At 40.0% G+C, this 22,257-nt stretch overlaps 1 protein-coding gene across 1 annotated transcript; it reads right to left on the bottom strand.

Annotated features, from left to right (window-relative positions):
• Positions 1-1,416: 1,416 nt before the first annotated feature.
• On the bottom strand, positions 1,417-7,768 carry CIMAP3 (ciliary microtubule associated protein 3). The gene is made up of 6 exons (XM_061119953.1): positions 7,750-7,768; positions 7,348-7,490; positions 6,639-6,737; positions 5,753-5,883; positions 4,188-4,305; positions 1,417-2,175 (listed from the first exon to the last, which is right to left on the bottom strand). The coding sequence occupies exons 1-6, from the start codon at positions 7,766-7,768 to the stop codon at positions 2,107-2,109; spliced, it is 579 nt and encodes a 192-aa protein (XP_060975936.1). The 3' UTR covers positions 1,417-2,106.
• Between the last annotated feature and the right edge of the window lie 14,489 nt (positions 7,769-22,257).

Consider the following 22,257-nt stretch of genomic DNA (forward strand, 5'->3'; position numbering starts at 1 on the left):
AAGAATCCGCCTTGCAATGCAGGGCACACGGGTTCAATCCCTGATAGGGGAACTAAGATCCATGTGAGTAACTCACATGTTATCCTGTGGGTAACATGCTGTGAGTAATTAAGCCTGTGTGCCGCAACTACTGAGCCTGCATACTCTGGAGGCCATGTGCCACAACTAGAGAGGCCAAGTTCCACAACTACTGAAGCCTACATTCTCTGGAGCCCACACGCTGCAACTACTGAGCCCACATGCCACAATTAGAGAGTCCATGCACTGCCAAGAAAGATCCTGCATGACACAATGAAGACCCTCTGTGCCACAACTAGGACCCAACACAGCCAAATAAATGAATAAATAAGAAGGCTAAGTGGGCATAGAAGGACCTTCCCAATACAAGCAGCTAGAATATACTTAATGCCCATTCTGAAGAAACCACACTTCAGTTATTAAGGTTTGTGTTGGAAATAAAAGGCCTGTCTTCCAGGCAATGTCTGGGCTTCCCAGGTGGCTCAGTAGTAAAGAATCCACCTGCCAACATAGGAGATGCAGGTTCGATCCCTGGATGGGGAAGGTCACCTGGAGAAGGAAATGGCAACCCATTCCAGTATTCTTGCCTGGAAAATTCCATGGACAGAGAATCCCACTGGGCTACAGTCCATGAGACCGCAAAGAGTGGGAGCACAACTGAGCAAATGAACACACACCAGGCAATGTCTAGATAAGTACTTTGAACGTGGCTCTCATGACTTCTGACCTTGGCACACCTAAGCAACTTGTGAGGCTTTAGGGTATCATTCAAACTGGAAGTTGGGGGCAGATCCAATCTACTAGCCTCCTTGGGAAGTCCTTCTCATATTTCAGTCCAGGGTCATGGAGCCAGTAGATGAGTCTATTCTGATTCCTACTGCATCCCCAGGGCTTGCCACTCTGCCTGATGTATGTTTGGAATTCAGTATGATGATGACTGACAGACTAAATAGACGATGTAATAAGAAAGGAGGGTGGATTATTGGTTCTTTGAGTTTTATGTGAACCTGAGTTCAGTTCAGTTTGGTCGCTCAGTCGTGTCTGACTCTTTGTGACCCCATGAACCGCAGCACACCAGGCCTCCCTGTCCATCACCAACTCCCGGAGTCACCCAAACCCATGTCCATCGAGTCGGTGATGCCATCCAACCATCTCATCCTCTGTCATTCCTTTCTCCTCCTGCCCTCAATCTTCCCCAGCATCAGGACCTGAGAAAGGCAATCAAATCAACAATCCACTCCAGTATTCTTGCCTGGAAAATCCCATGGACAGAGGAGCCTGGCTGGCTATAGTCCACAGAGTCACAAAGAGTCGGACTTGGCTCAGCACAGCACAGAGAAAGGCAATCAAATCAGGACCTTCCCACTCCATGCTGGGAAATTCGGACACTTTGAAGCACTCCTAAAACATTTACTCTGCCTTTAAGTGTCCTCTGCATCCAAAAAGCCCCAAAACAAGACTTAGCAAGCCATCCAAAGCCTTGACATGTATAGAACAATAAATAGTCTCCTATCACCAGGGCTAGTGGTGTGGTGGTTTAGTTGCTAAGTCGTGTCTGACTCTTGCAACCCCATGGACTGTAGCATGTCAGGCTCCACTTTCCAGGGGATTTCTCAGGCTAGAATACTAGAGTGGGCTGCCATTTCCTTCTCCAGAGGAGAGGATCTCCCAACTCAGGGACTGAAGCCATAACTCCTGCATCACAAGCAGATTCTTCACTGATGTGCCACCAGGGAAGACCTGGGCTAGTGGTAGAAAACATAAAACTTGGGGCTGGGAATTAGAGGGCGAGGACCCACAAGTATAATATTTCAGTCAAGTGAAGCCACCCCACTGAGCACTCAGTAGGAACTCCTCTAACCCTTCTACATGAATACACAACAAACCAGCACAAGGAGAAAGAGCATTCTAAACTAGTCTTTACACAGTCATGTAGTATTTATGAGGCCCTTGCCCCTCCCTGTGCCGCATGCTGGCAGACAGGAAGGTCAGAGCAATGCAGAAAGACAAGAGCACCTCTGTGCTCTGCATTGTTCTGTCCTGGAGAATTTGTGGTCAGGAGGAGCACGTGAAGGGAGTCACAGCTTCTCAGCCATAGTACAGGCTTAGGTAGGCCAGACGGTTCCGATGCTTTCTAAAGTCTTTGTCTGTGGGCAGCTGCAATGAAAGAACATTATCTAGGTCAATATTCAAATGAGAACCCACTGCCTCTAGTCTTCCTGGCTGTGCGAAATAGGCATGTATGTTATACCTGTTGTGGCCTAGCTAAACCTCAACCCCATAGTAACCTAGCCTCACTGAGTCTCTCAGCATTGCTCTGTACATCTACTCTTTGTCATCTTACTCTGGAAATGTCATACTAGGAATTATTTTCTACTTGGTAAATTGTCAAGTATAGCTGGTAGGACTTCCCTGGTAGTAGAGTGGATAAGAATCCATCTGCCAATGCAGGGGACATGGGTTCCATCCCTAGTCTAGCAAGATTCTACATGACATGAGCATCTAAGCCCGTGCACCACGACTATTGAGCCCACACCCTAGAGCCCGCAAGTCACAACTACCGAGCCCATGTGCTGCAACTTCTGTAGTCTGTGTGTCTAGAGTTTGTGCTCTGCAACAAGAGAAGCCATTGCATTAAGAAGCCAGAGCACTGCAAGAAGAGTAGCTCCTGCTTGCTGCAACTAAAGGAAGCCTGCCCACGCGCAGCAACGAAAACCTAGCACAATGAAAAATAAATAAATAATTAATTATTTTAAAAGTATAGCTGGTAAACTTCTTGAAAAGAAAAATTATATGTTTAATTCTTGAATGTTACCCATAGGCCCTAGCATAATGATGTTAATACATTTGGCATTTCATACATACTTGCAGAATTAATCCCAAGCCCCACTGGAGAATAAAGGGCACCTCCGGAATTATGATAGCGGACATGGACTGAGCATTTATTATGCTGCAAGTATGGCACCAATACTTTTCTACAATATCTCAATCTTTACAGCTTTATCAGATTGAGTCTATTATTATATGCATTTTAATGTTCATCACAGCACTGTTTATAATAGCCAGGACATGGAAGCAACCTAGATGCCCATCAGCAGACGAATGGATAAGGAAGCTGTGGTACATATACACCATGGAATATTACTCAGCCATTAAAAAGAATTCATTTGAATCAGTTCTAATGAGATGGATGAAACTGGAGCCCATTATACAGAGTGAAGTAAGCCAGAAAGATAAAGAACATTACATCATACTAACACATATATATGGAATTTAGAAAGATGGTAATGATAACCCTATATGCAAAACAGAAAAAGAGACACAGATGTACAGAACAGACTTTTGGACTCTGTGGGAGAAGGCGAGGGTGGGATGTTTTGAGAGAACAGCATCGAAACATGTATATTATCTATGGTGAAACAGATCACCAGCCCAGGTTGGATGCATGAGACAAGTGCTTGGGCCTGGTGTACTGGGAAGACCCAGAGGGATCGGGTGGAGAGGGAGGTGGGAGGGGGGAGCAGGATGGGGAATACATGTAAATCCATGGCTGATTCATGTCAATGTATGACAAAAACCACTACAATATTGTAAAGTAATTAGCCTCCAAGTAATAAAAATAAAGGAAAAAAAAATAAAACTAAGCACACTGATGCTTAGAAAAGTAAGATTATTAGACAAAATCACACAGCAAGCAAATATGGAACTAGAATTTGAACCCAGGCAGTCTGTTCCTAAAATCCATGTTCTTGGCAGAATGATCCACAGCTCTTGATGATTTAACACTAAGTGGTGTGATGGGAAGAGCTGTGGCTTAGGAGCCACCAGATCTAGGCTCTATCTGAGCAACTTCAACAAGCCACTTAATCCATCTGAGCCTCAGTTTCCTCCTCAATCACAGAGGATAATTATTTTGGACTAACCACAGAAGATTATTTGAGGACTAAATAATAAAACGTGACTTCTGTTCCATCACACTCACCTTTAAAAATCTAGTGAAATTGGGTAACTCTCCAAAAAATTTCCCATATATATATACACAAAATTGTGCTAGTAATTTCAGGGGAACAAGGACTTAACTGAAGCTTGTTCACAGACTCCTGGTTAAGAATCACTGATACACATGGAAGTATTAGGTAAAGGACTCCAGAGAAGTCCAGTCCTATTACCTCAGCTCTCAGGGTTCTTTTCTGTAGACATGGAACCTGAGCCCAGTCTGGAGATCCAAATTTCATTGGCCATCTGACTCTCTTGGGTGGCTTTATCTCTGGGTTGTATGTGGTAGGGCTAGAAATAAAAATACAGAACATTATGTGTAATGAGTTAGTGATCATATATAACCTTCCACCCCTGATCTAGAGTCCTAACCCTTTGGGAAAAGGCAGTCTACTGATTCACATAGGATTCCTTTGCCTGCTAAAGTATTTCTAATTAAGTTTCAGTGTTCAAGGTATCTAGTCTTGACAAAGTAAAAAATCAACTCCAGTTTAAAATATTTCTGGAAGTTCAGTCTCCTTATCTGAGAGATCAAAAGATCCCAGAAATGGTGGATGATAAAATAAAGTTAACACAGTGATGCATAAGTACTGCTCATGACGTAAAACTGAGGAAGAAAGTAAAGTGCTAATTTAAAGTATCAATGATCTGGGGTCAGTAAAATAGAACCATGTAAAATTCCTTGACAATGGGATTATTTAATTATAGCCTTTGTTCATAACATTCTTCTGGTATCAACTCTTTGCTATGGAAATAACATGTAAAGTGGACATAAGAATCAAGATTCAACATCTCTATTCCTTACTGTAACCTTGAAAAAGTTACACTCACTCTCTGATCTTTGAAATTCTCACCAGTAAAAAAAAGACCTTGACCCCATGCCCTACCATTCCACACATTCTCAACAGCTTCCTAAAGCAATGAGACTGCCTCCCTTGATCTGCTGGCCTATGTACTATAGCCACCAACACCTCCACCTTCCCCACCCCATTCTCACTTCCTCCTTGCCCACAATACTGTAGCCACACTAGCCTTCTTTCTTTTTTTCTGCACACCAATTTCCTTCCCAACAACAGCCTTTGTACTTGAAGTTCCTTCTGCCTGGGAAACTCTGGGCCTACATTTTCACAGGGCCAGCTCATTCTTGTCATAATGATTTCAGATCAAGTGTCATTTCCCTAAAAGATCTATCTTGACAATCCTTGCCAAAGTATATAAATTCTAGCCCACCACTCTGTATCATATCATCATCTTCTTTGGTTTCATTCAGCCCAACACCAGGTCACCTTACTTCCTAGTGTGTCTATGACAGCCCCAGCTAATGGCTACTGTCTTGGTATAATTATTAATAAGACTCCATTTCAAGTCTCAGAAGTGTCATGTGCTGACTAATAAATTATATAGTCACTCTCTTTATTACTATTGATATTTTCTTGTTTATTTGCTTCTCATCTGTCTGGACTCTAGAATGTAAGCTCCAAGAAATAAGGAATCTTGCATGATGGGTTTAAAGCAAAATCTTTGGAACCCACAAAACTGCTTGGCCTTTTATAAATATTTATTGAATGAACCCCTACACTCTACCACTCTATAATTTCTAGAGACCTAGAAGGCAACAGGTTGAATCTTTAAAGCTAGATGGTTTCTTATTTAGGCAGCATGGTTGGGATGAAACCCCTTTTTGTACTTCCTTTCCTATTGCTCTTTGTTGAAGTGCAGCAGAAAAAGGGGCACATACCCAGGATAATAAGAGTCCTTTGAGTAAGTCCGAAAGCGAGGCAACAAGGCATTAAATGGAGCAAAGTTTGGCTTGTGTGTTTGCTCTCGAACATTGACTGTCTGGTACATGCCTGGGTAAGGTGTCACATCCTGTTTCCAAGAAAAAGATCAATACTTTAGAGGGTGATATATACATGTAAAGCCTTTTAATTAGAAAAAACAAAATTATCCTCTCCCTGTTCATGTATCAGCTATGGTTTAACTACCTCAATCTATAGAAATGGCCTACAGTAGGTAGAAAACCAAGATAAGTGTATGGTTCAGCTACGTAAAGGTACCTAAGGCTTAGGCTGTAGAAACAAACCTATGAAGGTAGAGAGCCATGGTAACCTATTACAGTTACTACCCCCACCATCCCACCATCTCACTCAGATTCTTTTGGAGCCAGTATCCCTCTCCCTGAGCTTAAGTGTCATGAGAAAGTCCAACAAGAGATTAACAGACGATAATTAAAACTATAAATCCAGTTATACAAATGAATGAAGAAGTTGGAATTGGTGTTTTAACTGATAAGATATTATACTACATATTACATATAATTGTATGATGAGTATAAACAAAGCTTCTAGTATTTTACAAGCAAGTGTCTCAGGACTAAAACCTTGCTTTGGTATTATTTCTTCTTAGAATTATTTTCCACTCTCCCAGGACACACACACACACACATTTGCCATGTTAACATCCATGCTTTTAAGATAGGTTTTTTAGTAGCTTTTGCCCAAAAAACATTTTTGTCTTGAATTTTGGGCATATTCTTTAGGTAGCCTCCAGCTATGCTCCCCAATGCAAATACATTCAGCAACATGGATCACAGTGAAATCTAAGCACATTCAGCCATGTCTAACCTTGCTAACTGGCTTAAACCTCATGGCTGTTCTGGCGCCAAGGGTGTATCCTTTTTTACTGGTCGGGATCTTAGAGAGGTTGTATGCAAAGCCATACTTCTTCAGGTGTTATGTAGAAAACAATCAAAGAAAAAACATATAGAGAACATTATAGTTATTAAGACAGTCTGAACTTAAAGTATTTCTGAATCTTCTCTGCCAAAGTTATTCTTTCTTTCTTGATTCTTCTAAATCATGACCACACAATTACATAAGTAACACAAACAGTTGCATTCCTACAAAGGAATGTGGCTAGATAGGTAGAGTGAATGCCATTTCTATGCATTCCAGTGAATCCAGTTTTCTGGGTCCCACCGAGCTGAATCTGCTCTAATTCAACTATCAGTATGATTATACAATTTCATAAACTACGTATCAGCATAGCCACAGTCCAGGTTTGGACTAAGGAGATACTGAGTCACTGGTCTTTGTGACTGTGAATAGCGTAGGAACAATACTGGGAACTGCATGAGGCCAAGGCTTGCATTTGGTGGGGATGGCAAAGGGGAACAGTGGTCCTTTACTTTCTGATTGTAGAGGACCAGGGCATTTTCTCATGTTGGGACCCTGATGGTCACAAATCCCATAGGGCTTTTCTTTGGGAAAACTTGGGTTTCCTTAGATAATAGTCTGGGAACTGACACCCATTGAAAGGAAGGTGAATACTCACATCTTCTGCTATGTAACATCCAGGCCCTCTGTTGGGAGCTCCTCTAATAGGGGGAAATTTGTTTCCCAACAAGTTTGGAGGATGGAAGTTAGGAAAGATCTTCCTATGTTGACATGTTCCAAAGGAGTAGTTAAGCAGCGGCTCTGCAGATAGAGAAAGAAGAGAAACTTCACATGAGGAAAGGCCCTTTGGTCTAAGTGAGAGCTTCAGGGCGAGTAGGGGGTGGGCCGTGGGACAGAGCTCTTAAGGGCAGACCCTTAAGAAAAGTCCATGAAAAGGGTAGCTCAAATCTATGTAAAGGGATGAACTGCATTTCCCCCTCCCTTTGCCCTTCTCCTTTCCCAGCGTTCCTACTCTTCCTCCTGCCTCTCCTGTAGACTCCCCTACTACGGCCCTCCTCACCTGCTTTAAGGAAGCACATCTCAGGAGCGCCACCAGGCCCAGAGTTTGTGTACTGCGTTGCCCAAGAAACAGAGGCGGGGCCGGCAGCCGCAGCCGCCCAGCTCCCAGAGAGGAGGGGCTCTGAGCTAGCCTACTCAGCAGAGGGGATTCCTGCGGAGCCGCTTAGGGGCAGGAACTGCACCTCCCAGGCCAGGAACCCAGGCTAGTGAGAACTCTGAAGCTGAGCAGGAGGTAGGGGGTTTGCTGGATCCAAGTTTTAGGCTGAGGAGCTTTGAAAGCTGGGCCATTGGAAATGCACTACTGAGGAAAGATGGACTCCTCCACGTGCAGGATACCCTGAAATCCAGGCTACTAGGATCCGGAATGTAGAAAAACACAGCCTCTGCAGTGATGATCTATGGAGGTGGGCTTCCTGGGCAATGCCCAGAAGAAGGGAGATGGGAACCTAATGGAGCCTAGATAGTTCTGTGTTAGGCCTGTTTTAGACCCATTTTTCCTTTTCTTCAAGGCATTCCCATCAGGTTACCCCCGTTATACCCTTAAGAGGGACTCAAGTCTTTAAAGGGTCTGGAATCCTGAAGCAGAACAGTAAGAGTACAATGGAATAAAAGAAGTGCTTAAATTTGGAGGCAGTCACTTAAATGTTTGGGTCTCAGGTTCCTCATCTCTAAATTAGGAACAAGAATTCCTTTTTATAGGGTTGTTGAGAAGGTTAAGAAAACAGGATTAAAGAGGGTCATTGCCTAGTGCTTGGTAGGTCACAATAGGAGAGATTTTTATTACTGCAACAGTATCTAGCCAGCTTAGGAGTACTCCCACCTAACCTAAGAAGAAATGTCGGGGTGTATGATGACTTCTTTACCTTTGTCCTAGATGTTAGCCCTAACTTGTTCTCACTTGATTTTAGGATAACTTTCAGAGTTGTCAGAAAGCACAGTGTGATTGGTACGTTCTGTCTTTGGCTTCTAAGAATGGTCTTGGGATCCACACACACCCAGGGTTAGCACTGTGTACGGGTGTGATTTTATAGCTCTAATGTAGGGTTACAAGAGAATTGATCCTGAGTCCTAGAGGATATTTTGGAAACTTAGAGAAGTCTTTTGGGCTTCCCAGGTGGTACTAGTTATAAAGACCCCGCCTGCCAATGCAGGAGACACAAGAGACTGCCGGGACCAGCCGGCAAAGAGAACAAGTCCCGACCGCAATGGCACAGAAGCCTGAGAAAGAAGAACTGAAAGTAAAGAATGGGGTCGAGAGGACTGAAATGCTCTTTAGGCAAGTCAGTGATTTTATTGAGTAAAACAGTTACCTTTATACTAGTACAAGCAGAAAACAGTTCATAAAAAATGCCATCTGGTGTTTGTCATATCAATACAATTCTTTGTCTTAAGTGATTGCAGAAGCTTACATCTTGTTTTTGGCATTCCAAGATAAACTACTAAGTGAAGGTCACTACTATGTTTTTCTCAAGGAAGAACAAAGGAGACCCAGCAAATGTTTTACTACTTTATCATGGGGTGGCGGGACAGGGAATGGCCTCTTTCAAGGCTTTCCCAGGGCCTTTTTGGGCCTTGAGCAGGCCGGCTCCCCGCAAGAGACCTGGCTTCAATCCCTGGGTTGGGAAGATCCCCTAGAGGAGGGCATGGCAACCCACTCCAGTATTCTTGCCTAGAGAATCCCATGGACAGAGGAGCCTGGTGGACTACAGTCCATTGAGGTTGCAAAGAGTCGGACATGACGGAAATGACAGCACAGAAGCCTTTTCCTTGCTAAACATTATTGAGGTGATGCTCCTGGTCAATGGACCAGGAGGGCCAGATACCTGTAGTTCATTGTGCAATTGCACAGTGAATTGTGTTAAGTCCCATATAACACTCCAATGTCTTCCTGACCTCTATGAAAAAAATAATTATATTTCACATATATACAAAAAAGACAGTTTCTTTTTTTTAAGAAGTAATGCAGAAAGCCCAATAATATAGGAGAAGGTCTTAAAAGAAACAAAACTGGAATAACGATATGGTCTCAACATTGTTGAACAATTTGCTTCAAGTCTCCTTTCTATTCAAAATATAATTGCAGTAACAATGATAGTAAACAAAATGTAAATAGATATAGTATTAATTTGATTACTTTCACTGTCTTTAGGAATATTAATATTTGTAGTACCCACAGTGTTTCTTGGAAATTAGTGTTTACATTATTGGTAACATGAAACAGTTGTATTTTGAAATTATAATATATTCTTCATTGGTAGGTTGGTTTGCTTCAGACTAATTCTCCAGCTAAGAATAGATAGAAATACCATATAAAACATACATATTTCAAGATATCAGAGATATAGCAAAGAAAAAAGACTCTGAAGGGCCAAGACCCTGGAGAGAGGGCAGTCCAGAGTGGTGAACCCATCAGTTGGTGCTGTTGTTCCCTTTGAACATTCCCTAATTAAAAATCTCACTGAGAAGCAGAGAATTTGAGCAGAACTTTGATCAGACAGTTTCTGAAAATGGGGAGCAAAAGTTAGGCTGACCATGGCAGAGGAGAGACTGGAAAACACCCTGGATTTTTAGTTAGGAGTCTAAAGAGATACAACTCAGCTATAAAAGTAAATAAATAGAGCTCTCAAAAAAATAAAACAAAATCCTGAAATTCAGTTTTGTATCAACTCTAGTCCCCAGCTCCATTAAGATAATCTATTTTTACCCTTATTGCATACCTAAAACAAAAGTAAATAATCTTGTACAATAGCATTATTTGAGCCCCAAATAATTTGTATAATTTTTAAGCAAAATGTTCAGCATTCAATATAAAGCAACCTCTCATACCAAAACAAAACAAAACACCTAGGTAGATATAAACCCAAAAGGAATCCAGAGATTGGAGTATCAAGAGTGGACTTTAACTGTACTTGGCTTCAGGTTTTACAAGAAGGCTGAAGACTGTAGCATGAACATAGGAAGCAAAAAAAAAAAAAGAAAAGCAAGGAAATTTGTGATCATGAAGCAGATTCTTGGCTTCTGAGGTAAGAGGCTAAAATAAAAATATAGATTACACTCTAAAAACAGAGTCAATAAAGACTACAGTGTACTTAGGGAAAGAGAAAATTTTCCCCGCCAATCTTAATGCTTATGTTACTAATATAACACACAAGAGTGTCCACATACATCCAGATTGATGCAAATTTATCAACTTTTCATTAAAGCCAATCCAGACATAGTACAAAGATAGACTGTATTTTATCTGTATTTCCTGTATTACTAATTGTGTGATGGTAAAATTGAGAAGTTAAACAGAATTTCAGGTAGCTCTAAAGATTGTCAAGAATTATTGAATCTTTAAATGATGGATTTTTTGAATGATGATCATGTGTAAATGAAACTTTGCAGGTGACTGCTTGGAACAGAATAATAGACAAAATTTTATATGTAGCCACTTTTGATGAAGACTTTTTAGAGAATTCAGCAGGTCTTGTCATGTACATTTCTAACTATGATGATAGCATCAAGGGATGCCTGATGCTTATGGAGACTGTTATAGACTTATGAGTTAGTTATCTGCTTTCCTCATTTGACTATGTATGAGGCCATTGTATTAATAAGAATTACAATTCTAGGAAACCACCTCCTCTGTTGAAGTGGTCTAATTGAATGGGGATAAGTAATTCAACATTTGTATAATGCTTTAAATATATTTTTTCTCATTTTAAAACATATTGGATTTAATGGTATTATATCAATTCAGTAAATGGTAAAAATGATCATTGTATTTAAGAAACTAAACAAAAAGATGGAGAATTTTAGAAACAGTAAGAAAAAAGCAAATAAAAATTGTAGAAATAAAAAGTGCCATCACCAAAAGTAAGAACTGAATACATGGGGAACAGAAGATTATAAAAGTTAAAAAAAAATTAATGAAATGAAAAATGAATCAGAAGAATGTATACAGACTGAAGCTTGAGGAGGCAAGGATAGAAAATACAGAGGCAGAGGAGAAACAGTGAAAAGTTCTAACACATGTATTTGAAGTTCCACAAGGAACTTCAGCGAGAGAGAGAAAGAGAATGTGGCAGATGCTAGAGTTGAAGAGATAATGGCTGAGAATATTTCAGAACTGATGAAAAATATTTAACCAGAATTTAACAAATACAAGTCTAAAGCAAGATAAATACAAAGAAAATTTCATTTGGTCATATCATAGTGAAACGTATGAAAAATAGAGAAAAATTTGAGATTGGCTAGATCGGAGAAGGCAATGACACCCCACTCCAGTACCCTTGCCTAGAAAATCCCATGGACAGAGGAGCCTGGTGGGCTGCAGTCCACAGGGTTGCTACCAGTCGGACTCGACTGAGCGACTTCACTTTCACTTTTCACTTTCACACACTGGAGAAGGAAATGGCAACCCACTCCAGTGTTGCCTGGAGAATCCCAGGGACGGGGGAGCCTGGTGGGCTGCCGTCTATGGGGTCACACAGAGTCGGACACGACTGAAGCGACTTAGCAGCAGCAGCAGATAAAAAAGGTAGATTACTTTTAAAGAAGCAACAATAAGCCTGGAGGATGAATTCTTAAGAGAAACAAGAGAAACTAGGAAACAATGGAATAGTATCTTTAAGTGCTAAATAAATAACAGTAAAAGGTTGAAATACATATTCCATATGAAGACTAACAAAAACAAAGTTAATGTATGTGTACCAAGGATATGAGGGACATAGAAAAAGTGAGCAAATACTTCAGATTAAGGTATACTGATGAACACAATGTAATACAACATTTAATCCTGGATAAGATCCTGTGCGAGATAGGAAAGGTACATTGTTGGGACAACGAATATGAATAGGGTGTGTGGATTTAAGAATAGTGTATCAATCTGATTTTCAAATTGAAAGAGCTGTTCTGATCATGATTTATGAGAATCTCAGGGAAGGTAACAGTGGAGCTTTTAGAGGGGATGGGGAATCATTTCAGAAAAAAAGATATATATATATGTATGTATATATATATATATGGAAAGAAATAGAAGCAAAATTTAACAGTTGAGGAATTTGGGTGAATGGGGCTGAGGGAATTCTTTGTACTGTTTTGAAGCTTTTCTTTAGATTTGAAACTTTCAAAATAATAGCTGAAAATATGTATGTATAATTATGGGTGAGAAAGGAAGCCAAGATATGAGAGAAAATATAAGCAAGTGAAAGTGTTAGCCTCTCAGCTGTGTCTGACTTTTTGCGACCCCGTGGACTCTAGCCCACCAGGTTATTGTCTATGGAATTCTCCAGGCAAGAAAACTGAAGTGGGTTGCCAATCTGCAATGTACAATAAATTATCCACTACCCATATGTAACTACTGAGCACTTGAAATGTGGTTAGTCCAAACTGAGATGTAAGTAAAAGTATAAAATGCAAAGTAGATTTTAAAAGCTTAGAATGAAAACAAAATGTACAAACTATGATTTAAGTGTTATACTGGTTACATGTTGAAATGACAATAGTTATTTGGTTAAATAAACATATATACAAATAATAAATAATATTTGGTTAAATAAACAGATATTTAAGTTAACTTCATATTCTACTTTTTGCTTTTTTTAATGTAACTGTTAGAAAATTTAAACACATTGTTTGAATTGTATTTCCATTGGATAATGCTGATCTCTAGAAATAAAGCACTTACAGATCAATAGGGAAAAACAACCTAATTTTTTTTAAATTGGTAAAATGCTTGAATGCACACTATAGACAAAAAGAATATCCAAATAACTAGTAAACATATTAAAAACTGCTCAATATCAACAGTCAAAAAGGAAATGCAAATTAAAACCACAATAACATACCCACCTAATGGCTAAAATTATAAAGATAGAGAAGAGTGCTAAGGATGTGAAATAGCTAGAAACTTTTAATACACTTTTAGTATAAGTGTAAATTGATACATTCACTTTGAAAAGTAGTATTTACTGAAGCTGAACATAGACATCTCTATGATCTAATAATTTCTACTCCTTGGTATCTGCTCAGCAGAAATGCATACAGTTGTGTTCCAAAGACATTACAAGAACATTAAAAGCAACATTACTGATAATACTCCCCAAACTAGAACAACAGAATGTCCATTAACATTACAACGGAAAAATATGTTGTGCTATACTCATGTAAATGAATACTATACAGGAATAAAAATGAATAAAATCCTGCACATTTAATAATATAGATTAATCTCACAGAGTTGAATGAAATAATTCAGACATGAATATTTACACACTGTATGAGCAAATTTACATGGTGTTCAAAAATAGGCAAAACTAATCTATATGTTAGAAGTCAGGGTGGGGGTAGCTTTGTAAAGGACAGTGGAAGGAATAACTAAAAGGGAACTTGAGGAACACTTGGAGTGAAAGCAATGTTCCATTTCTTTTTAAATTAAGGTATCAGTTCAGTTCAGTTCAGTCACTCAGTCGTGTCCAACTCTTTGCCACCCCATGAACTGTAGCACGCCAGGCCTCCCTGCCCATCACCAACTCCTGGAGTCCACCCAAATCCATGTCCATCGAGTCGATGATGCCATCCAACCATCTCATCCTCCGTCGTCCCCTTCTCCTCCTGCCTTCAATCTTTCCCAACATCAGGGTCTTTTCAAATGAGTCAGCTCTTCGCATCATGGGGCCAAAGTATTGGAGTTTCAGCTTCCACATCAGTCCTTCCAATGAACACTCAGGACCGATCTCCTTTAGGATGGACTGGTTGGATCTCCTTACAGTCCAAGGGACTTTCAAGAGTCTTCTCCAACACCACAGTTCAAAAGCATCAATTCTTCGGCTCTCAGCCTTCCTTATAGTCCAACTCTTACATCCATACATGACCACTGGAAAAACCATAGCCTTGACTAGATGGACCCTTGTTGGCAAAGCAATGTCTCAGTTTTTTAATATGCTGTCTAGGTTGGTCATAACTTTCCTTCCAAGGAGTAAGTGTCTTTTAATTTCACGGCTGCAATCACCATCTGCAGTGATCTTGGAGCCCAAAAAAATAAAGTCAGCCACTGTTTCCACTGTTTCCCCATCTATCTGCCATGGGACTGGATGCCATGACCTTAGTTTTCTGAATGTTGAGCTTTAAGCCAACTTTTTCACTCTCCTCTTTCACTTTCATCAAGAGGCTCTTTAGTTCTTCTTCACTTTCTGCCACTGGTTCCTATTTGGAACCAGTCTGTTGTTCCATGTCCAGTTCTAACTGCTGCTTCCTGACCTGCATACAGGTTTCTCAAGAGGCAGGTCAGGTGGTCTGGTATTCCCATCTCCTTCAGAATTTTCCACCATTTATTGTGATCCACACATTGGCATAGTCAATAAAGCAGAAATAGATGTTTTTCTGGAACTCTCTTGCTTTTTCGATGATCCAGTGGATGTTGGCAGTTTGATCTCTAATTCCTCTGCCTTTTTTAAAACCAGCTTGAACATCTGGAAGTTCACAGTTCACATACTATTGAAGCCTGGCTTGGAGAATTTTAAGCATTACTTTACTAGCATGTGAGATGAGAGCAATTGTGTGGTAGTTTGAGCATTCTTTGGCATTGCCTTTCTTTGGGGTTGGAATGAAAACTGACCTTTTCCAGTCCTGTGGCCACTGCTGAGTTTTCCGTATTTGCAGGCATATTGAGTGCAGCACTTTCACAGCGTCATCTTTCAGGATTTGAAATAGCTCAACTGGCATTCCATCACCTCCACTAGCTTTGTTCATAGTGATGCTTCATAAGGCCCACTTGACTTCACATTCCAGGATATCTGGCTCTAGGCGAGTGATCACACCATCATGATTATCTGGGTCATAATTGAGGTATAGCAGATTTATAATATTATATTGGTTTAATGTGTACAACATAAGATTCAAAGTTTTATTGATTATACTCCATTTATAGTTATTTTAAAATGTTGACTGTATTCCCTGTGCTGTATGACATATATTTGTATCTTATTTATTTTATACATAGTAATTTGTATCTCCCAATCCCCTACCCCTATTTTGTGCCTCCCCCTTCCCTCTCCCCACTAGTAACCACTAGTTTGTACTCTGTATCTCAGTTTTTCTTTTTTTGTTATATTCATTATTTTATTTTATGTTTTAGATTCCACATCTAAGTGATATCATACAGTGATATCATACATTTGTCTTTCTCTATCCAACTTATTTCACTTAATACAATACCGCCTCATCTCCATCCATGTTCTTGCAAATAGCAACATTTTGTTATTTTTCATGGCTGCATAGTATTGCTTCCATACCTTGACTATTGTAAATAATGCTGCTATGAACCTGTGTCTTTTTGAATTAGTATTTTTGTTTTCTTTGACTGTATACCCAGAAGTGGACTTGCTGGATCATATGACAGCAAGAGACTAACCTAAAATTGACATTTAACAAACATTAATTCATTTTCAACCTACCACCCCCATGCCAGGGCTATATCTAACTCCAAGGGTACCTTTGTGCAAATTTTTTAGTGGTACCCTTTTATCTGGATGGGTCTCACCCCTAGTCAAGGTTCATGATTTGTTGAGTGGAGCACTGACCCCGTCCCCACTGGGATCAAGGTTCCTACCCCATTGCTTTCCAATTAGACTCCAATACTGAAGGAATGAGTTTTCATATATGTGCTAGAGTTCAAGAATATGATTACCATGATCAAAGTCCCAAAGGAATGGCTGGGTGATCTGTAGCATAATGTTTTCCTTCAAGCTCCTGGATAAGCCAGATGGCATGATCTTTGAGAATCTCAGAGAAGCTCCGGACCATAACTCTTCCTTATAGGGACTTTCAAAATTTCTGACTCTCTCATGTATTGACTCCATTAGTGACAACTTTTATAAGTGGACTTTAACCAAGACTTTGGACAGTGTAACTCAGACTGGCTGCTAAGCAACAGCCCCACCCTGGAAGTCACCTCTTTAAGTCATTGTGACAGTGCTTTCTACAAGGCAAAATTATGGTGTAGAGGAAGCCAGAAAGGCCCAATTTTGAAAATAAACTGCCATTTATTATAACTTTATCATCTTGGACAAGTTTTCCCTCAATTTCTTCACCTGTAACACCAGGACAATATTCACCATGCAGGAGATAACCTATATAAAGTACCCAGTCCAGTGCTTGGCTTACTTAACTTGTTCACCATCTCCCTTCCTGCCCTCATTGATTTATTCATTCAGTAGGTACTTACTAAACTCTTATAATATGCTCTAGGCATTGGGAATATAGCCATGATCAAAGGCTCAAAGAGGTTAATCCTCATTGACCTTAATTCTAGCAGTGAAGGCAATAAAAATGATAAAATGCATGTGATGTCAGGTATTGATAGGAAAAACAGAGGAATCAGAGGGAAGAAGGAAAAAGGGAGTTTCATGGCCAGGAATGGTGAAAGGTAGCTTCGAGGAAAGGCTTACAGGTAGTGAGGTAGAAAGTCAAATGGAAATCTCAGAAAAGAATATTTCAGTTTGTGCAAAAACCCTGAAGCAGTAACAAGCCTGGACTATTGGAGAAACAGCACAGATATCAACATAGTTGAAGTATAGGGAATAAGAATAATCAAAGGAGGTGAGATTAGAGTGGTCATGGGTGCTGGGTTCTGCCTGTCCTCTTCTTGCACATATTAGGTATACAGTAAACATTAATTTGAATAACTAATTAATACATAAATGTAGCACAAAAATAGGGGAGAAACCAATTTTTTAGGTTGCCATGATTTCTGCATTCTGGAAATGGTGACAGGATTAATCCTTGCAGGAAAATAGTGGCTGAAAAAGCATTAGTCTAGGAAACCACTTTGTTTTTTTTTTTTTTTTTCAGTTATTTTTATTAGTTGGAGGCTAATTGCTTTACAATATTGAAGTGGGTTTTGTCATACATTGACATGAATCAGCCATGGAGTTACATGTGTTCCCCATCCCGATCCCCCCTCCCACCTCCCTCTCCACCCGATCCCTCTGGGTCTTCCCAATGCACCAGGCCCGAGCACTTGTCTCATGCATCCAACCTGGGCTGGCGATCTGTTTCACCATAGATAATATACATGCTGTTCTCTCGAAATATCCCACCCTCGCCTTCTCCCACAGAGTCCAAAAGTCTGTTCTGTACATCTGTGTCTCTTTTTCTGTTTTGCATATAGGGTTATCATTACCATCTTTCTAAATTCCATATATATGTGTTAGTATGCTATAATGTTCTTTATCTTTCTGGCTTACTTCACTCTGTATAATGGGCTCCAGTTTCATCCATCTCATTAGAACTGATTCAAATGAATTCTTTTTAATGGCTGAGTAATATTCCATGGTGTATATGTACCACAGCTACCTTCCTGTCTGCTGATGGGCATCTAGGTTGCTTCCATGTCCTCGCTATTATAAACAGTGCTTCAGTGAACATTGGGGTGCACGTGTCTCTTTCAGATCTGGTTTCCTCAGTGTGTATGCCCAGGAGTGGGATTGCTGGGTCATATGGCAGTTCTATTTGCAGTTTTTTAAGGAATCTCCACACTGTTCTCCATAGTGGCTGTACTAGTTTGCATTCTCACCAACAGTGTAAGAGGGTTCCCTTTTCTCCACACCCTCTCCAGCATTTATTGCTTGTAGACTTTTGGATAGCAGCCATCCTGACTGGCGTGTAATGGTACCTCATTGTGGTTTTGATTTGCATTTCTCTGATAATGAGTGATGTTGAGCATCTTTTCATGTGTTTGTTAGCCATCTGTATGTCTTCTTTGGAGAAATGTCTGTTTAGAAAAAAGCATTAGTCTAGAAAGAAACCACTTTGATCTAGCCAGTAGCTGTTGTGTTGTTCAAAAATGCTTTTCCTCAAATTCAGCAGTATTTGTCATGCTCTTCATGAAAAAGGTCACTTTTCATTCCAATCCCAAAGAAAGGCAATGCCAAAAAATATTCAAACTACCACACAATTGCACTCATCTCACACGCTGGCAAAGTAATTCTCAAAATTCTCCAAGCCAGGCTTCAATAGTATGCGAACTGTGAACTTCCAGATGTTCAAGCTGGATTTAGAAAAGGCAGAGGAACCAGAGATCAGATTGCCAACATTTGTTGGATCATCAAAAAAGCAAAAGAGTTCCAGAAGAACATCTACTTCTGCTTTATTGATTACCCCAAAGCCTTTGACTATGTAGATCACAACAAACTGTGGAAAATTCTTATAAAGATAGGAATACCAGACCACCTTACCTGCCTCCTGAGAAATCTGTATGCAGGCCAAGAAGCAACAGTTAGAACCAGACATGGAACAACAGACGAGTTCCAAATTGGGAAAGAAGTACGTCAAGGCTGTATATTGTCACCCTGCTTATTTAACTTATATGCAGAGTGCATCATGTGAAATGCCAGGCTGGATGAAGCACAAGCTGGAATCAAGATTGCCAGGAGAAATATCAACAACCTCAGATATGCAGATGACACCGCCCTTATGGCAGAAAGAGAAGAACTAAAGAACCTCTTGATGAAAGTGAAGGAAGAGAGTGAAAAAGCTGGCTTAAAACTCAACATTTAAAAAATGAAGATCATGGCATCCAGTCCCATCACTTCATGGAAAACAGATGGGGAAGTAATGGAAAGAGAAACAGGCTTTATTTTCTTGAGCTCCAAAATCACTGCAGATGGTGCCTGCAGCCATGAAATTAAAAGGCTTTTGCTCCTTGGAAGAAAAGCTATGACCAACCTAGGCAGCACATTAAAAAGCAGAGACATTACTTTGCCAGCAAAGGTCCATCTAATCAAAGCTATGGTTTTTCTAATAGTCATGTATGAATGTGAGAGTTAGACTCTAAAGAAAGCTGAGCACTGAAGAATTGATGTTTTAGAACTGTGGTGTTAGAGAAGACTCTTGAGAGTCCCTTGGACTGCAAGGAGATCAAACCAGTCTATCCTAAAGGAAATCAGTCCTGAATATTCATTGGAAGGACTGATGCTGAAGCTGAAATTCCAATACTCTGGCCACCTGATGAGAAGAGCTGACTCATTTGAAAAGACCCTGATGCTGGGAAAGATTGAAGACAGGAGGAGAAGGGGACCACAGAGGATGAGACAGTTGGATGGCATCACTGACTCAATGGACATGAGCTTGAGCAAGCTTGGGGAGTTGGTGATGGACAGGGAAGCTTGACGTGCTGCAGTCCATGGGGTCACAAAGAGTCAGACACTACTGAGCAACTAAACTGAACTGAACTACATGCTCTTCACCAAGTCTAGTGCTCCACATCTTCACATCCCCTCCTCAGTATTATAGGAAACTCCTTCCAAAAAGACTCCCCAAAATTCCTGTGTTCTTTTTTGCTATTTTTGAGTTGACAAGTTGTGTCTGACTCTTTGCAGGACCATGGAGTGCAACAAGCCATGCTCTTCTGTCCTCCACTATCTCCCAGAGTTTGCTCAATTTCATGTCCATTGAGTCAGTGATGCTATCTAACAACCATCTCATCCTCTGCTGCCTCTTTCTCCTTTTGCCTTCAATCTTTCCTAGCATCAGGGTCTTTTCCAATGAGTCAGCTCTTCGCATCAGGTAGACAATGTATTGGAGCCTCAGCTTCAACATCAGTCCTTCCAATGAGTATTCAGAATTGATTTCCTTTAAGATTGACTGATTTGATTTCCTTGCAGCCCAAGTAGCTCTCAAGAGTCTTCTCCAACACACCACACTTTGAAAGCATCAATTCTTCTGCACTCAGCCTTCTTTGTGGTCCATCTCTCACATCTGTACATGACTACTGGAAAAACCATAGCTTTGACCATACAGACTATTGTCAACAAAGTGATGTCTCTGCTTTTGAATGTGCTGTCTAGGTTTGTCATAGCTTTCCTTCCCAGGAGCAAGCATCTATTAATTTCATGGCCGTAGTCACCATCTAAAGTGATTTTGGAGCCCAAGAAAGGAAAATCTATGACTACTTCCACTTTTTCCCTTTCTATTTGTCATTACATGATGGGACTGGATGCCATGATCTTAGTGTTTTGAATGTTGAGTTTTAAGTCATCTGTTTCGCTCTCCTCTTTCAGTCTCATCAAGAGGCTCTTCATTTTCTGCCATTAGATTGGTATCATCTGCATATCTGAGGTTGTTCATATTTTTCCTGGAAATCTTGATTCCAGCTTGTGATTTATCCAGTCCAGCATTTTGCATGATGTACTCTGCATATAAGTTAAATAAGCAGAGTGACAATACATATCCTTTTCATTCTTCTCTCAGAATTTTGAATCAGTCTGTTATTCCATATCAGGTTCTATTTTATTCCAGGCTCTATCAATCTTTGGCTGGAAATATAATTACATTAATAACCAAATTTTACTGGTTTTTGCCTTTACCGTCTCATTGAGGACATTAGTCCCCCATATCAATGTCTTCAATCTCCAAGGCAGATCATGCAAGTGCTCAGCTACGATCATTATGAGTGCTGTTTTTCCATGTACTATAATCATATCTCAGCTCCATTTAGATCATGACATAACCTTCAAATTACTTCACAGTTCACTTACAACAAAATCCAAACTTTTAACCATGTTTCAACACCTCGCATGATCTGACCACTGCCTAGTTGTTCCCTGGCGACACTGGTCTCCACCCCCCCCCCTTTTTTTTAACTGAAGTGACATTGCTTTATAACATTATGTAAGTTTCATGTGTATGACATTATTGTTTGACATCTGTGTATACTTCTGCATCCCCACCACCAAAAGTCTTGTGTCCATTCATCACCTCACACTTGACCCTTTCTACCCATTTTTACCTCCCTTTCCTGCTCTTCCCATCTGGTAGCCACCAATTTGCTCTCTGTGTGTATGTGTTTTGATTTTTATATCCACGATGAGTGAAATCATACATTTGTCTTTCTCCATCTTTTTTCATTTGGATTGATATCTTTAGGTTTCATTCATATTTTCACAAATGGCAAGATTTCATTTTTGCTTAATGGTAGAGCACGATTTCATATAGCATACATATACTACACCTTCTTTATCCATTCATCTGTCATTGGCCACTCAGATTGTTTCCACATCTTGGCTATTGTAAATAGTGCTGCAGTGAACATATGCGTGCATGTATCTTTTCAAATTATGTTTTTGTATTCTTCAGATAAGTACCCCAAAGTGGAATAGTTGAATCTCCCAGAGGCAGCATATAATTGGATCTTGATTTTTAGCCCATCCAGCCACTCTGTGTCTTAACTGGTGAACTTAATTCACTTGTATTTAAGGTGATTACTGCCAAATGAGGACTTAGTCCTGCCATTTAATCTTTTGTTTACTGGTTGATCTGTATCTCCATTGTTTCTTTTCCCTTGTGTTTCTCTCTGCCATTTTAGCTTGATAGTTTTTTATGACGTGTTTCTCAGTTTCCTCTTTTCTTACATTTTGTTCCTCTGCTCTAGATGTTTTATGGTTATCATGAGGTTTGTATAAAACATATCATAGGTAAAATAGTCCTTTTTCTGCTAATAGCAATTTATTTGCCTCTATGGATTCCG

The sequence above is a fragment of the Dama dama genome, chromosome 20, assembly GCF_033118175.1.
Source record: "Dama dama isolate Ldn47 chromosome 20, ASM3311817v1, whole genome shotgun sequence".
Lineage (NCBI taxonomy): Eukaryota > Metazoa > Chordata > Mammalia > Artiodactyla > Cervidae > Dama > Dama dama.